Raw genomic sequence first — 17,854 nt, 5'->3', positions numbered from 1 at the left:
AGACATACAGTAGTTAGAACCTGACTTCTGAAGTATTAGTGTATTTTCTAATTACATGTTTCCTATCTATTGTACATAGCAACAAGGAGTCACTATTTTATATCACACATCCTAAGTTGGTATTATTGCATATAAACAAGCAGTTAAACATTTAGCATAATCACATGGCTCATGAAGTTACAGAAAACCTTTAGTTTTAACAAAGGACAAGATGTACAGATATTCCCTACATCTTTTCTGAATTACAGAGAGGTTTACTATGAAATGCTTCTGATTTTCTTCCCGAAAAGTAAAGATGTGAAACCTCATCTGACTAGAACCCGTCCAAGAAATGTGACACGTAAATGCACACAAACCGAGCTGGTTTACAAAACAAAACTCTTTGACTTGTAGGAAAACATTAACCTTTGCCTCAGTGTGTCCAATGTCTTTGCTTTTCCGGCAAATTTTGAAACAAAGTGAGTGTCACGTCACGTGTGTCGAACGAATAAAAATCAGTTACACTACATGGAAATTAGTTTGTCGCTACATACTTTAAGGAAGAAGGTATTCCATGTGTGCTTCTCACTGATACCTTTATGAACTATTAACCAAGTAAACATGAAAATGAAATCTTGCTTTTAAGCAGTTGTTTCCACATTTTGAGAAACGTTCATTCCCTCACCTTGCATAAAGACAAATGACAAGTTAACTGTCACGTTCATAACGATGAGACATTTTTAAGATAACACTTGTAACACGAGATATTCACCTAATCCTAACACACAATCTAGAGGGGGAAATGACAAGCCTGGTTCTGTTTGTCTACAACAGAATCTGCCCTTAAGCACCACTTTAGTTCACAAGTAAACCATTTGTTTAGCGATAATCAGTGGGAATCTTAGAAAGTTATTGCTCCTGGTCAAGAGATAGATCAGTATTTAATCCCTGTGAAATCATGATTTGTTATTTTTATGTTTTCTTTTTTGTTCACACCACACATTATGTTCATTATTGAGCTTTGAAGGTGCAGTTTGGCAGGTTTCTGCTCGTATGGACAGAGCCAGGCCAGCTAGCTTTATGCTAAATTACGCTTGCAAATCAGACGCTGCGTCCATCGACGGGACAAATGAAATGGCTTCTTCTGCTACGTCCAGATTTTGGACAAACAAAATGGCTCAGAATTTTCTTTTCCCTTTTCCCCCAAAGTGCTATGCGAGAATTTGAAATTGTATTTACACTAACATGACTGACGCCAAGTCAGCTACATATAAAGTACATATATTTACATGGTTGTTATGTAACTCCGCAACAGCCCTTCAGTACATGACAGAAAACGTCCGCTGCACAAAAACATCTGTTTACCAGCAACACTTTAATTCAGTAAATACCCTGCTAATGCATTTGTGTATTATACGGGCAGCATTATCGGCGTTGCTGTTGTTTTAATGTCAAAGTGCCGCACATCAGCCCTGTTCAGCCATTAGAGTCAACATCACCTGACAACATTTAAAAAGAAAAAAAGTGCTCACGTTGGTACTTTTAGGAGGGTGGGGGTGCGAGTACAAAGCTGACCATTGTGCAGCCTGTGCAAATTGTGCACTATCCTCAGTCACACTATGTGGATCAGATGAGTCATAGCCAAACAGCCCAGGGTGATTCGGAGATGTGGTAGTCATAGCGATGGTGATATTCACCAAGCCCCTATCACAGGAGCATCAGGCAGTGGTCACCAACGGGAAAAAAAACCCAGCCTGAAACGGTCTCATCAGAATTCATCTTCAGAGCTGTCGGCCAGCAGCATGGCTTGGTCATGACCAGTGGTGCTGTGCTCTCGAGGTTGCTGGGGAGAAGGAGAGAAATCACCATAATGCTTAACTTTATGCATTTGAGGCACAATAAGTTGACAAAAGAAATCAGATTCTCATCAACTGACGAGTGAAACACAGAAATAGGTGATGAATTCAAAAACTCTATTGACCTCTGGCTGTCTGACCTTCCTCCTCTGATGTTTAAAGCTGTTCCTCCTTTTGCGGTGAATCATTCTGATGCTGTAGAGGGCGCCGACGATGAGGAGGGCCCCGGTGATGCCGATGCCCACAGGGGCCAACATCCCTGACACGTAACCCGCCTGTCGACAGTAGAGACACGGGTCAAAGTGGAGCAGAGTGGTAAACATATAATAAAACCCAGTTAAACCCATTTAATCTCTTTTATACCTCAACTATTAGAGCCTATAAGATATTAATTCGCTAAAGAAAGACAATTAAAGATGAAGCTTTTAGTTGTCATTGTCGACAATTATCAAGAATAGTATTAGTATTTTTTCTCTTGCTATCTCCAGACTTTTCCACACTGTCTGTGTCCTCGGGCTATTTCTAATCTTTATGACGTAAATCTTGTCAAAGCTAGTGAGTGTAACATTTAGCAATGTTCACCCAAACAAGGGTTAGGGTTATGAAATATCTTCAGCCACATATTAATGCTCCTTTGATTAGCAGTGTTACTGTAATGTTATTACTTTACCCATTAACGACAATTTATAAAACATTAATATTACAATTACTACGCAAAGTAATGCTCATTTATTGCATTCCTAGATTGCACTTTCCTTTTTTTTCCTTTCGTACTCTGTCAGAAGGGATATGCAGCACAAGTTGGGAGAAACCACCTCTGTTGTGGTTCTGCAGTTTGTTTCAATTAAGTGGATTCAGTTCCAAAGTTACCCATTGTACATCACCTTTTGATTGTATTTACAAAGTAATTATTACTTTTATTAAGTAACAGGGGATGATAGTGTAGTAAAATGTAATTATTAACATATTATACTTTCCCAGTAACACTAACCTGTAGCAGCAGGATGGTTCATGTGGAATTATCTCAAAAGTAGTCACAGTTCTCATGTTTATGACGATAAAAGAACATATCAGCCACATCAGAGTGTGGCTCACTCATGTGGCTCGATTATATTTGTTCAACAATTAAGCCCAGACGAATCCCAGAGGAATGAGTATGTTAATAGTATGAGAAATGGAGAATATCACCAGCTTCTTTCAGAGGCCACTAAGAGAACGTGCGGTGTCTTTTCAAGGACAGAAGGGGGCAGTCTTACCTTTTCTCTAATCAGCTCAACCCAGCTTCGCACTGTAAGACAAAAAAAGCCTCCAGTTTATCAGAGCAACCTCAACAAATGCTCTTGGAAATGATTCTAATGTCAATATCTCTGTATTTGTGGGATCTGTAGGCTGCTACAATACAAGTTCAAGGCCGATTCATCAGATGATTTAGAAATCATGATCACATACTCAGCCCCTGGTTGCGTTGAACCCAGACGGGAGGAGGAGGGATGAGGCTGTACGGTGGCTGCGTTGAAGACGTCTGCGGTGAATCTGTCAGGTCCTCTTCGCTGTCGTCTTCCACCGACTCCTCTGAGTTCTCGTCCTCGTCGTCCTCATCGTGCTCCTCTGTGAGGGAAACGAGATGATTTGCTCAACAGCCGAGAACAAACAAGCACATTTATAACCTTTAATAAAATACATTTTAAAGTAGCAGTTTAAAATGTATTCCCCGAGGTAATAAAACTTGCCTTACCCTCAGACTCCATCTCCTCTAACCCTGATCTAGATTTGTGCACAGGCTGATGGGTTACCATGGCAACCGTTGTCATAGTATGGTGGATGAAGGATGAAAGGGAGGGGCCAGCGGTGGGCAGGTTTTCTTTAAGGTTTGGTGTCCTCACAGCAACTGCACGTCCCAAAATCACAAGGAGAGCACAATAGAACATTTTAGAATGTGTAAAAAGTTGAACACAAGAGAGGACGAGGAAAAAAAGTCAAAGAGAGCACACACACACTACAGGACTGATAATAACCTGATGAACAATTTCCAGAGTCAGATAATCCTGTGGCCAAGTTCAGTGTGACATGTATCTGTGGGTAAGGACACATAATTGGTACTTCACTCATGTACAAGTAAGTGTTGTGTGTTGTACTGCCATGCAGTGTCTCTGCTGAGTGTGCGGCGATGAGCCCAAAAACTGTGTCCACTTTGAATTTTCAATGCTGCAGATACGTATATGTAATGTTTCGATCAAAGCAGGTTTTAATTTGTAGGTTTGTGTAGCTATTGGTGCCAGTTCATGTCATGACCCACAGCACAGCACCATTCCAATTCCTGGACTTAACATTTGTGTTCTCATGTCTCTACAGTGTTAGTATACAGAAGCTATAGCCTCTATGGTTTGGAGTAGATGTAAAAGGTAGTAGTGCTAAAAGATGTGGGTATTTATTTAACGTGATTTAACAGTCACGCTTTAGTTTAATAAATTTGTGTTGTATATTTAAAAAAAGATGGAACATTGCCACATGAGATACTCAAAATCCAAATTGTGATTGTTCAGCACTTATTTGTAGGAAACTGAATGATGATTTCACAGAGCATTGTGTTGGTTTTGAGCCTCACGGGTTTGTTCTGGTTCAGCCTCATCATCTGTCTCACCTCTCTCAGAATGATCCTCCGGCTGTGTTCCAGCTCGCCGCTGTGAAACAGACGGAACCGGAGAGCTGATTGGCTCCTGAAGCTCGGCGCCCGATGTCTGCCAAGGTGACATCCAGTCTGGCATCAGCAGGGGCAGAGCATGCGAGGGACCATCATTGTCCGTGTCCACTGTGACCAGCTGGGCCAGGTCCACCTCTGACAGAAGCATCCCTCCGGTCGCCATGGCAGCAGGAGAGTGAGTGCTGCCAGGTGCCGGTGTGACCCCTGCTGCTGATGCTGCCCCCTCTGGTGTTACATCTTCAAACGGCTCAAAGATGAGAGGAAGCGCCTCTGATGACATGGTGCCCTCTGTGGCTTCATCCTGAGACAGTGGGTCCACTGTGTCCACTGTAATTAATGTTGCCACAAACACAGAGGCAGAATGAAGGTCATGATATTATACGGTGACAATTTAATCTTGGATTTTAGTAAACTGGGCCATATGAATAATGCCAAGCTGTAGATCTTGCAGTTTCCTCACATCCAACAGTGCTGACAGCAATAATGGAAAATGCATAGGTTTTCTTTTGCAGCTGCAAATGTATCCAATTTACAGGTACAGCTTTTTTTCTTTCTTTTTTTTGTAATTTGACAGAATGCAGCATTTTGAGACAGCTACCTCCTCTCATGCTGTTTCCCCATTAAAGTCTCTTAGAGCAGACAGAAAACGCTGTTGCAGATCACTCGCTATCGTAGCAGGAGATTAACTAACAGAAGCTATTAGAGGTCGACCAATATGGGTTTTTCTACAGCTGATTCCTCCATCTGATAAAAATTGCTCAACTTCAGTGACAAGTTATTGAACAATACTTGAACTCTAATCTACACTTTATGTCTACACTGTAGTGCAGTATTTTCAATAGGAAATACAAAAGACAAAACAAAAATTTGTAATAGTTGGCCGATAAATACTGTATATAATAATCGGTCAATGCCAATTATAAAAAAATGTCAAATATATATTCTCCAGTGCCGGTTGACGACGTCGCCGCTCAGTGCATCTTTAGTTTAGTTTAGTTTAAGTGCAAGTGCAAGTGCAAGTTTAGGCAAAAGTCTCGTGGATCCTATGGCCGTTATCGTCCACGTCGCATGGCCACATATCAGCTGATCTATCTGATATAGGACCAAATACTAAAGTGACACAAATCTGATATCTGTGTCCACACAGCCCTGAAAATAATCAGATGTGAGCCACATCGACTGAATAAAATGGCATGAGTCACTTGGGTCTGGTAATGTGAACACAGCGTAAGACACACACTGAAGGGAAGATTGCAAAAACGGTTCTCGTTAGATGAGACGTAACCACACAGGGGGTCGTTGAAGCTGAAACACTTCCTGCATCTCTCAGGCAATTCCTTCAGTCTAAGGCATTTATCAAGACTGCAATCGTTTTACATAATGCTGGGTGAGAATTTAGGTGTTTTTTTTTCCCCCTCTGATTCCTCTTCTTTTGAAAGGAAGCGTCATCAAACACTCAATCCCTGTGCAAACAGCAGGAATACATATTGGCTCAGACAGACTACTATCCATTTCCCTTTTCTGCCTCACTGAATAATAGCCTGCCTCTTTCTAGTCTGCACGGTGGGAATATATTCCCACAGTACCTGTGTTCCTGCTATTCGTACTGGGATTGTGTGTTCGATGAAGCTTCCTTCCAAAAAGAAGAGGAATCAGAGAGAGAAAGACATCAAAGACTTGAAAAACATGTCCTGCCACAAGCGTTTGCTGGCAGTTGAGCTCGTCCTTTTCTTTTCTTTTCTATTCCAGACTGGAGTCAGGAATAGAAAGTAATTAGACTGCCACAGGTCCCAGCTGGGGTTCAAAGTGGAGCGTGGAAAAGCGGGTGCCACTAGATGTGTCGTTTCCATTCATTTCCAACACGCTTTTTAATGAAGCCTCGAGAAACCCTGCAAAATTCAACCAGCCGTAAAATGGCTTGTGGTGGAAGGAATTCCTTTAGGGTGACAGTGACTGCAGAGTATTAGCTCAGAGAGGATTTTACCTCAATAAAAAAAACACACATATCCATTTTTATAGTTATTATTTATACATTATAAACGTTTTATGATTTACCTCCATCGGGTCTTGCTGCCTCAGTCCACAAACTTTCTAGTCCTTCATCTCTGGGCATCAGATCTGGTCCAAATTCAGGTAACAAGGGCTCAGGGAGTGAGGAGATTGTAGCTCCATCATGGCCCCAAATTGTCAAAGGTGTGGAGGTCTGAGAGGAGACAAAGACTGCAGCAGGGAGGGGACTTTGTCTCTGGATGTGTGGAGAAGTCGATGGAGGTTCTGGAAAAGCATATCCACCAGGGAATCTTGTCCTGTCCTCCCTGCCTTGGTTGTCCTGTTGGCTGGATGAAGTCTCCAGCTGTGCTGGTGCTGGTGTTGCAGCAGAGGCCTGAATCCCATCCAGAATCAATCTTGAAGTACTCATGTCTTTTGTGTCCAACTGCTTTGCTCCATCTGTAGGAGGTGAATTATGCTCATCAGTAAGAGACCTGCTGTCCTCACTACTCTCTGACTCCTCTGAAAGAACTGACTCTGGCTGTCTGTCATCATCTCTAATATCAGGTGAGCTCCTGACCTTCTTTCCTCTGTTGTTTTGGCTCCATGCCTCTCCACCAGCTTTACTTGGCCCAGATCGTCCATCAAGGCTGTCCCCATTTTCTTCCTGCAGCACCGGAGCTATCCCCTCAGGACCAGCCCCTCCTCCTGCATCTACATTCAATATCAGGCCAGTTACATGTTCTTTATCCGAGGGTTTAGACTTTACATCCACACCTATGGTGTGTGTTGACCTGCCAGTCTCCACCAAGCGTCTCTCACAGTCTCCATCACAGTCGCTGTCCTGCGTGACATTTAAGTCCAAGAGGTGGACAGGGTTTCCACCGACACAGAGACAGCTCCCAGCCAGGAGGAGGCGAAGGAGCATCCCAGACATCAGCATCTCTGTCTCGTCTCAGTGCCTGCAGAGAGTGGAATGAGAGTGAATGAAGACAAACGCAAATGAGCTTCACTGAGCTGTGGACAACAGTTCGGCAGACACGTGGACAGAGAATGAGACACAGGGTGGAGAACTTCACAGAGCCTGTGAAAACCAAAGAAAACACGATCGCTTGTTGCTTCCACGCTGTTGTTGCGCTTATTTGAATAAACTGAGTGAAATTCCTTTTCATCTCAGCCTCTTCTTCTCCTCATTTTGCATAAACAGAAAAGAAATGCACACACACACACACACTCAGGGAGAGTGACAGACAAATTGAGTGGGAATCTGACACAGCAATCCTTAGCACCCCTCCAGACTTCATCTATGAATAGCACCAGGTTGTCTCTCCTCTGTCTCCATGAATGTTACATGTTTTTTACATTAAACACAGCTGCATCTCTCTTAAACCAGGACAACATACATATACCAGGTATAAACATGACTTACCAGCACAGTGAAATCAGATTTGTTATTTTAAATAATCAGCTGTGTGTGATGCATTTATTGTTCTTTGTTCATTCTTCACTTGGTATTAAAAGGATGCACAGGATGCACTTGCATATCTCCTGAATCTGAGATAAGCCACTTTTCTGCCTGTATTCCTCGTACGTAAACACCCCACAAAAATCACACCCAGACACAGTATTGCTCTTGCAGCCTCACCACCTGACAGCACAATGTGCCCAGCATTTCAGACTGCATGTAAACAAATTCACGCTGCGGTGTTAAAATAGGTTTGTCCAATCTGACTGCACAGGATTACCGTGTATACCTGAGCTCATCGTCGTCTCACAATAAACTACAAATGCACCCTTAAAAATCCACCCACGGCGAAATGTACGTGGTAACAATGAAAGTCAATGCATGTACACGTATGGCTACAATAACGCTGCCTTTACCTTCCACTCTCCGCGCAGGGTCGCTGAGCCTGGAGGATGCGCGGCTCCACTTGCAGTATGAATGCAGTTCTTGTGGATGCGAATCCAGGTTAGCCTGTGGAGGGAAGCAGGAGGAGGAGGAGAGGCTTGTTGTGTGCAGCTCCTCAGCGTCACCGGCTGTAATAACAGGTCTCTGCTGCTGCTGCTTCTGCGTATGTCCGCCTGATTCTCAAGTGCTGCCACCAAATGCTTCCACTCTGCAGGATTTATTCAAACTGAAGGCTTCAGTCTCTGATTTATGACGAGAGCAAGTTTCCTCACCTCCTCACAGAGATCACGCAAGGAGAAGAAGATACTGAAACATTTTAAACCGATATTATACTGTATGAGGCAAAAAGTAACACTAGTAATCATTATTAACTATATATTTTTTGGCTTCTTTACACTTTGTTTACCTGTCCACAGTTAACTATGAGCTGATACATACTCAGTATCAGTCTGATACTGCATGGGTCAAAATCACTGGATCAGATAAAGGATCCAGTGATCCAGTTTTTTGCTATATATCGCATGTTTATCGCATGACTGTTTTAAGTTGAAATCAGCAACAGCATTTTAGCTGAGTCACGTTGCCAGCTGTTTATTTCTTCTTCTTCGTTATGACAGTAGAATATTTGTTAAACAGTTGGAGACTGTCTTTGAAATAACTTGAAATACATCAGGACAAATGTGACGTTCATAATTGAAAAGGTGTAAAATGACCGTATCGGACTGGTATCGGTAAATATTCCAGTTTGTGATATCGGTATCAACACAGCCATCCCTATAGTTATAGTTAATTACTTGTGAGTAGTTACATTTTTTTCACAACTTATTGTAAAGTGTGAGCATAAAGAATGTTGCAGGATTAATAATTAAAATATGCATAAATAAATTCAAACATATATGTATGTGTCAATTAATTGTTTATTATCTGCTTGTCCTTTGTGGCACTAAACAAACAAATACTGATATAAAATATACATTTTTATTTTTGATTTGAGTTGTCGTCATTCGTTCACGGAGTAAATGTCTTACATTTTTATGTCTTTGAAAGATCAGATTTGTGCAGAGTGGAATCTTTTTAGGTTACATTACAAATAGAGCATGTCGGCACAGCTGTGTTATGTAAAGTGTGTCCTTCTTCCAGACATCCTCCCCAGCAAGTCAACTCTGACACGTTAGTGTCTAAGATTATCTACAAAATAGTCGGCTAATGGTGGAAGGATATTAAAGTAACAGTCTGACATAGAACTGTAACTCTAATAATATTGCTTTTTTTTGTACCAGGAAAACTGGGTTATGGGGGCAGGTGAATTAGTTTTATGGATAACATGGCAAAAACATACTGAAAAAGTTCCAGTGACCTCCTGTGGTGGTACAATGAGGTTACATCAGCAGCATCTTATGGGTTTTTTAGAAGAACTCTCCTTTTGTTTTTTTTGATGGCAGTTGGACTACCTCCTCCTCCATTTTGCTCCTTATGTTAAATCTAGGCTTATTAGTATTGCTAATAAGAGAAACAATAATTATTTGAAAGAAATGGGGTTTTGTTTATGTCAACATCTTAAAGACTCACACACAGCACAATATAGCCCAGTGTGGTTAAAATTGATTTTATATAATGCAGTACATTTTAACAATTAGTGTACACACATTGTAAGAGACTGCATTGATGAAAAGGTTCACTGACTTAAAAAGGAAAATAAGGGACTTGATACTAGGTGTGGTTTATCTAAATTTTGACTTAAATTAAATGTACCTAATCAGATTTGTTTAAGTAAGTATCTGTTGTAGTGGCATGCACAGACATTTGGAATGGCACTAGGCACAGAGGGCCACACTGACATAAATTAGGCAAGCTAAGGGCCACAAATAAAAGGTAAAGAAATAATAATCATTAAATGCATCATCTTTATATGCAATTTGCATTTGCATTTTAAAAGTAAAAATGCTGTGAATAAATAAGGATAAAACTGGTTTGCAGGCAAAACCCGTCCCCAGGGCCTTATGTTGCCTCTGTGCCCTGTACAGGGATATCCTTTACAGCACAGCATCACTGTCTATCACATGGATGGGTATTTTCTATACACAGAGGACACACATAGAGTTGCAAGGGCATCAATTCTCTCCACCAGAAAGGCACTCCTTTCCACATTTTTTAATTTATATTTTGCTTTAGATATCACATATAGAGCCAGTATGGGACTTGATCTGTTGTTATTTTTGTTTAACAAAATGAGTGACACGTTTGCTTGTCATTTTTGATCAGGCAACTATACGTGACGTCATTGCTCTCTGAAGACCCAACCCAGCCCAACAGGAAGTCAACAGATTTTCAATAGGATGCAGATTTGCGGCTGCTAGCGTTGATTTGACACATACGTTATTTTCGCCCAAAGGCGAACATATTTATAAAAAATGCCCTTATTTGATGGTTTAGGAAGCGGAGGGGAGAAGACTGCAATCGTCATCGATTTAGGAGCAGCATATACAAAGTGAGTGTCAGTCGTTAGCACGTATTGTTGTTGTTTGTTAGCACAAAAATGCTAACACAGCTATATGTATTTTCTCTGCTCCTGGTGAACTGACACTAAAGGACGAACACATAACATAATGATGACTGACAATGACTTTGACTAGGATTTTGTAAATAATAATAATAATAATAATATTTTAACTGTGTTAGCTCCTTAGCCACACGGTCAGTGCTAACTAGAGACGTCACTAATGTCATCTTAGCGCTAACACGGAATTTTAGCAAATAAGATCAACTGTACTCAGGGGCAGGAGTATCTTATCATAAGTTTGACTATCTGGAATTTGTGGTTGGCTGGTTGTTGCAGCCCTACATTTCAAAACAATTTTGAACACCCCTACTGAGTAGTGAGTACATTTCTAGTGATATACTCTTCATGCCTCAATGAAAGTCTGATTACATTTCTGCTGCCAGTTTATATGTTTGTTTGTTAAAATGTGTCTCTTGATACATTTTCTATTCAAATATGTTATCTAGTAAACCCTGAAACGGCCCTGAGTCACATGACGATCCAGAGGACATTTTTCTCCTCTTACTTTTAATAATGATGTCTTTGTCTACAGTTGTCTTCACATGATGTTTGACACAGACCAGTTATTCATACTTACATATTTATATGAAGCTTATATGAAATAATTATGTGCTGCTTGTGCTTAGCTTTTTTACGGCACTAAAAATAGGTCCTAAAAAAGGTTAGTGATGTTGGTGTGCATCACATTTATAATTGCTGTTTTTGTGTTCATTCCACTAACATTATAATATAATATGTTCCAGGACTTTGAAAAGGTTGCAGATTTAACGCAGTGTAGCTGCAGAACATTCAGTTGTATGAATCTTATATTCTGCATGTTCTCAGCTCAGCTGACAGTGTCATTTCTTTGCAGATGTGGCTTTGCAGGGGAAACGGGGCCCAGGTTCATAATTCCGAGTGAGATCCGGAAACCAGGACAGCAACAGGTGAGACATTGCTCTCCTTTAATGAACAGTAAATGTAGAACGTTCACAAGTAAACGTTAATGTGTTATGTTCTTGTTTTAAGGCCATCAAGGTTGTTCAGTACAACATCAACACGGAGGAGCTTTACGTCATCCTCAAAGAGTTTATCCATATACTATACTTCAGGTGAGACTCTGCTGCATTAGTCATTCATTGTAGACAAAGCACTGTTTGTATGTTACTATATTAGGTGGGGAACAACTTAACCATTGTAGCTCTAAACACTGGGTGCTGTAATAATACACAAATTATTGTAGTTTCGTAAAAATTTGAAAATGTATCTCTGTTTGTCTCAGACACCTGCTGGTGAACCCACGTGACAGAAGAGTGGTCATCATAGAGTCCCTCCTGTGCCCTTCTCACTTCAGGGAGACTCTCACCAAGGTTTTCTTCAAACAGTTTGAGGTAACACTTATGAAAATGACACAATAACTACAAGACATGTATGTTATGGAAATTAAAATTATTAAAACAAAAATAATGGTAGTAAGCAGGAAAAAAAACAGTGCCAAGTCAATCCAACAGACCGACAGCATTATTACGTTGGCTACAAGTGTGATGATGAAACTTGGACACTAATGCAAGCAAACTTGAGGCCTTTAAAATGTGGCTATACTGAAGATGCTAAAAATATCTTGGAATGAGCGCTAAAACATATTTCTAAAAAAAACAAAAAGATCACAGCTCATTACCAATAAAAAGCAAACATGTGCATACTTTGACCACACCATGGAAGGAAAGATAAATGGTAGAATAGGATGAGGGAGACAAAGAGCAATGTGACACAACATCAATGACTGGAGAAAACTGAAATACAAGGATTGTATCAGAGCAGCACAAGATTGACTATATTGAAAACATGTATATATTTTATCATTATTTTATAATGAACTATAAAAATGCTATTCTAAATGTTTCCATTCTGTCAGTAGAACTGGACCTTTACCACACTCTTCTAATGATGAGAGGAAACTATCGTTTGTAGTGAATGTTCTGATGTTTAATGTATGTTTTATGTGTCTGATGGTTTTTCCACAGGTGCCCTCTGTACTTTTTGCTCCAAGTCACCTGATGGCCATCATGACGTTAGGCATCAACTGTGGCCTGGTGATGGACTGTGGCTACACTGAGACTTTGGTGCTGCCTGTATCCTTTAAATCTCTGACTTTTGGCAACAGAATTGGATATTGTCATTATAGGTAGTACACAAAATTGACTGATGTTTCATGGTAGATAGCAAGGTAGTCATTAGTCCAAGGGGGTTGATTGTTAAAGTCCAAGGCTGTCAAAGATTCTCATTAAGCACATTAGTTCCAACTTTTTTTTACTCGAGTATTGAGGTCATCAGCTGCATATATTAGGTTAGTGGTTGTTGAATTACCTACTTTCTTTTTTCACATTTTTAAATGATGCAAAGTATAATAGATTAAAGGGACCCAATGTAAATCTGCTCTGTGTACACAAATGGCTGTCTTACTATTGGTAAATCACTGATGTATTCTTATAAGTTATGGTGGTATTTCTGCATTTGTATCTTTTAAAAAGACATTTATCAGGTTGTTTATCGACACCTACTTTGAGGTCTGTACCTAACCTTAACTTTGACATCAGGTTTATGAGTGTACTCCTATTCTGCCAGCTTGGGAGGCTTTGCCTTTGGGGGGGAAATCCATCCATAAGTAAGTGCCTCTAACAAACTGAAGAGGAGAGTGTGACTTTGCTTGTGTGTGCGCTACAACAATTTATTTATTCTACACTTTCATTGAAAGTGCCATGACTGCAAAAGGCTTTTTTGTGTGCGTCTTTTTGTCCCATAACTGCACGTCTGTATTGTAGAGAATTAGATGGACTTCTTGTGGAGCAGTGCACCGTGGACACAGACACTACCACTGGGCAGAGTGTGCCAGCTGTCATTGGTAATTACAAAACCCACCATGCACCATCTGTCTCTTTCTTTTTAGTGGCTAAACGTCTAACTCTGGTATGGACTGCTGATTTGCTTTTTCAGGAAGTATAACAGTGTAATGGCTTTGAACTATAATGCATTCAAAGAGGAACTTGCTTCTGTGTGACATTTGTGTGAATTATACATATACATACAGCCTCTCTCAGTGTTTTTTCAACAGTGGAAACTGAATGATAGAGTTAAGCTGTGTGATCAACAGCTGCAGCAGAGTGAGAGAAGCTGCTTGTACATACATCAATAATTAAGATCGACAGCAGTCTGACTCACTAGACTGGACTGTTAAAAGATTTGTGTTTTTGCTTTAAGCACAAAGTGCTGAGATCTCTTAATTTAACATGATTCCAATATTGTAATGTTTAGAGTCATAATCATCTAAGAAGTGAAGACAAAAGTCATTGGAGAATGATGGTTTCTGCTGCCTATATTTGTTTTATACTGAGTTCCATAACTTACCCTTACCACTTACCACTTAGTGTCAGCTAATACTTTTTTCCAAGCGCAGATCTTATAATAAATCTCACTTGAAAGTCAAAGTGTGGGAAATGGTGGATTTGGCCATACAAGAGCTAAAGAAAATGTGTTTTCACTTGTATCTGTCTTCTCAGGGACCATCCCGGAGGAGACTGTGGAGGACATAAAAGGTGAGCTCGACTGAGTTGTTTTTGTCTTCATGATTTGCACCTCTTGCTTTACTCTTTTGAGAGATCACAGAAGGTGTTTTTCACAAAGAAATGCCACATTTTAAAAGAAAACCAGTGTTGAGACTGACTACTTTATAAAAGTAGAACACACTTCACACCTTTGGGATAGTGGGGCGGCCTATTCTAGTTTTTCTCTCTATTTGTAAGCAGCGGCTCTTTATTGTGACACAGGAATAGGTTTATATTTAGTCTTGTTTAATTCATGTCGAAAATCCTCTGGGTTGCACTAAACAGTGGCTTAATGGTTTGAATTAAATGTTCCGTGAGTAGGAGCAACATCTGAGAGTTGTTTCTTTAATTTTATGATTCATTTCAAAGTGTTTATTTGTGAATTAAATACATAATTTACTTGCACTGAGCTGGTAGAACAACCCATTACATAATTAAATATTTTATGTAGGGCTAATGTACAGTATCTTAACCCTTAAATTTATGATCGGACTTTAACACAACTTGTGGTTATTAGATTAACTTGATTAACCTTATTATACATGTAATTTGATACAATATATAATTCATTCTTGATTTTTGTTGTTTGCTGTAGTGAGAACGTGTTTTGTCAGTGACCTGCAGAGAGGCCTCAAGATCCAAGAGGCCAAATTTAACCTGGACGGTACAGCAGAGGTGAGGTTACGTGTTGTTTGTCCAAAGGTTCTTTATTTTCAGTCTGTAAATGCATGTTTATATGAAGTTATGCATTGCTGTAAGACTTCTTTCTGCTGATGGGTTCACAGCGTCCAGCTCCTCCTCCAGATGTTGACTATCCTCTGGATGGGGAGAAAATCATGCACGTCAAAGGTTCAATCAGGTAGTTTATCCGAATATGTGCTCTCCATTTTCTTTGAAAGCTAAAAAAAAACAACATATCTCGAGAAATGTCCATGTGATTTTGCTTGTTTTTTTGAATTAATGGATCTTCTCCTGTATTTAGGGACTCAGTGATGGAAATCCTGTTTGAACAGGATAATGAGGAGAAGAGCGTGGCGTCTCTGATGCTCGACGCTCTCGTCAAGGTAGAGAAAAGTCATTCATTCTGTATGTCTTGGGTTTTTCTGAAGGGGAAAATATTACATTAAAGAACAGTCACTGGCGACCATTGTGTTTACCTGAGCTGCTTAATGCAAGGGAGGTGACGTCAGCGCACAGCAGCCTAATTAATCTTAAAAAGTTCAGCAGCTGCAGCAGCAGCAGATGTTACACCTTCTGCCTCAGAGTGTGACTGAAACAGCAGCATGTTTAAAGTGCTACTCATGCAGTATTTTACCCGGGTTGTACTGAAACCCAGCAGCTCCCTCGGGGAATTGGCTCCACACACAGAGTAAAACAGCACTGCAGTAAAATGTTACACAGCCACTTTCATCCATCACAATTTTCTCTAGTCTGCTCCTGTCCTGTTAACCACAAAGTGCTGTTCTCCTGGCCGATGATAGTCTGAAATGTTATTGATATAGAACGATGGTGTGAAAAATTTAAATAAATAAATCGAATATCTTTTCATTGTTCCCCTGACACAAGAGCATGAGCACATAAAAAGCAGATCCACCTCCTGAATATAAAAGGTGGCACCTATGCAGGCCATTTAATTTGGTGAAAATGTTTATGTTTGTCTTTAGTGCCCCATCGACACCCGTAAAGTGCTCTCTGAGAACCTGATAGTGATTGGGGGCACGGCCATGCTGCCTGGCTTCCTGCACCGCCTGCTGGCAGAAATACGCCTCCTGGTGGAGAAGCCCAAGTACAGCAACGTGCTGGCCAGCAAGAGCTTCCGCATACATGCTCCACCTGCCAAACCCAACTGCACTGCCTGGCTCGGAGGTTAGATATGTGACTTTATTTCAGTATTCGGCATTCGAAGCATTTAAGTTTGAAAAAAGAAACAATGTCTTCATATCAACACATTCTCCATAAGATCTCTCTCTTATTACTCTCTCTTACATTCTGTCCTTTTACATGAATACATTGAATTATTGTTTTAGTCATACTACAAGAGGGCTTTTAAACTGATACATGTATGTAGTTTGGCTGTTTTATTAATTAAATTTAAATTACTACTGCATGTATACCTTCAGTCAGACCCTAATCTAGCCTTAAGATGCATGTTCCACAATTTCCACTCCCGTTCCAGACCCATAAATTAAAGAAGCCAGTACAGAGACAATGACAATCAGAGACAGTTAATTTTTGCACAGATAAGTCTGTCAGCACAAAGAGTTGAATATGGATTATAGGAAATTTTCAACTGTAGCCTGACTTAAGTGTTGTCTTCTGCTCAACAGGTGCCATCTTTGGGGCCCTTCAGGACATCCTGGGCAGCAGGTCAGTGTCCCGGGATTATTACAACCAGACAGGACGCATCCCAGACTGGTGCTGCCTGAGCTCCCCTCCTCCTGAGTCTCTGTATGAAGCAGGAAAGACCCCTCCTCCACTAATGAAGAGAGCTTTCTCCACAGAGAAGTAAAAATATCCTGGGGCATGAAATGATGTTAGTCTCCTTCTACCCAATAAAACGGTAATCTCTTAATGTAACAGCTCAACACATATCTTGTCACTGTGTTAACTACACAAACCGCTCTCTGTGTTTGTCGTGTCCAGTTGTCACATCTGTGTTCTCATATGCAGAGATTATGAGACTGTTTGACGATCATGTGAGCAAGTATTTGATGTGACACTGGTAATCTAATAGCAGTGTCAAAATGTCAAATTATGTTTTGTGCATCATGCAGGCAACTGAAGTCTCATTGTGCAAGACTGAGGACGTGTCTGCACTCATTCTTACTTCTGTTTTTGTTTACGACAGAAATTTGCTGATCACTAATAACAGATTTAGTCATGAAGTAGTTGGAAGAAGTTGATCATCTTTTCCAGAAAGCTGACGTTATTTGAGTGTGATGTATCATAGATACTGGAACATTTACAAACTCTTTCAAAATAAGAAAATCTGAGTGATTTATTTATTTGCACTTTTCCATGTAAAGTCATTTCAGTGTATTAAAGGTTCTGCACACTCGCATAAGTGTTTTCAGTCATTCATGCTAGTGAGCAGGCCTGCTCCAGCAGGTAAATTTGTCTAATAAGTGTTCTGAAAGGTGTCCTGTCATGGAATTAACACAACCACAACCCAGAGAGAGGGGTCAGATAAAGCTAAATTAATTGTCTCTATGTTGATATATATAGAAATATATATGTGTATATATATATATATATACATATATATATATATATATATAT

At 40.2% G+C, this 17,854-nt stretch overlaps 2 protein-coding genes across 3 annotated transcripts; one reads left to right on the top strand and one right to left on the bottom strand.

Moving 5' to 3' along the window:
• Nucleotides 1-72: 72 nt before the first annotated feature.
• On the bottom strand, nucleotides 73-8,668 carry LOC122784063. 2 transcript variants are annotated; one of them, XM_044049138.1, is made up of 8 exons: nucleotides 8,407-8,668; nucleotides 6,592-7,487; nucleotides 4,477-4,863; nucleotides 3,571-3,723; nucleotides 3,285-3,443; nucleotides 3,092-3,123; nucleotides 1,976-2,110; nucleotides 73-1,822 (listed from the first exon to the last, which is right to left on the bottom strand). In XM_044049138.1, the coding sequence occupies exons 2-8, from the start codon at nucleotides 7,466-7,468 to the stop codon at nucleotides 1,748-1,750; spliced, it is 1,818 nt and encodes a 605-aa protein (XP_043905073.1). In that variant the 5' UTR covers nucleotides 7,469-7,487; nucleotides 8,407-8,668; the 3' UTR covers nucleotides 73-1,747. The 2 variants fall into 2 exon arrangements, with proteins under 2 accessions (XP_043905073.1, XP_043905072.1); XM_044049137.1 differs by having other exon boundaries at nucleotides 1,961-2,110; nucleotides 8,407-8,666.
• A 2,067-nt stretch (nucleotides 8,669-10,735) lies between these two features.
• Nucleotides 10,736-17,636, top strand: actr10 (actin related protein 10). The gene is made up of 13 exons (XM_044049945.1): nucleotides 10,736-10,922; nucleotides 11,848-11,920; nucleotides 12,003-12,085; nucleotides 12,256-12,364; nucleotides 12,998-13,105; nucleotides 13,571-13,638; nucleotides 13,796-13,875; nucleotides 14,531-14,566; nucleotides 15,171-15,250; nucleotides 15,361-15,434; nucleotides 15,558-15,639; nucleotides 16,240-16,441; nucleotides 16,903-17,636. Exons 1-13 carry the CDS (start codon nucleotides 10,846-10,848, stop codon nucleotides 17,082-17,084), a joined length of 1,254 nt encoding a protein of 417 aa, XP_043905880.1. The 5' UTR covers nucleotides 10,736-10,845; the 3' UTR covers nucleotides 17,085-17,636.
• Nucleotides 17,637-17,854: the final 218 nt, after the last annotated feature.

The sequence above is a fragment of the Solea senegalensis genome, linkage group LG17 (genome assembly GCF_019176455.1).
Source record: "Solea senegalensis isolate Sse05_10M linkage group LG17, IFAPA_SoseM_1, whole genome shotgun sequence".
NCBI lineage: Eukaryota > Metazoa > Chordata > Actinopteri > Pleuronectiformes > Soleidae > Solea > Solea senegalensis.
The sequence above is the reverse complement of the archived record's forward strand: the minus strand, read 5'-3'. Positions and strand labels throughout refer to the sequence as shown.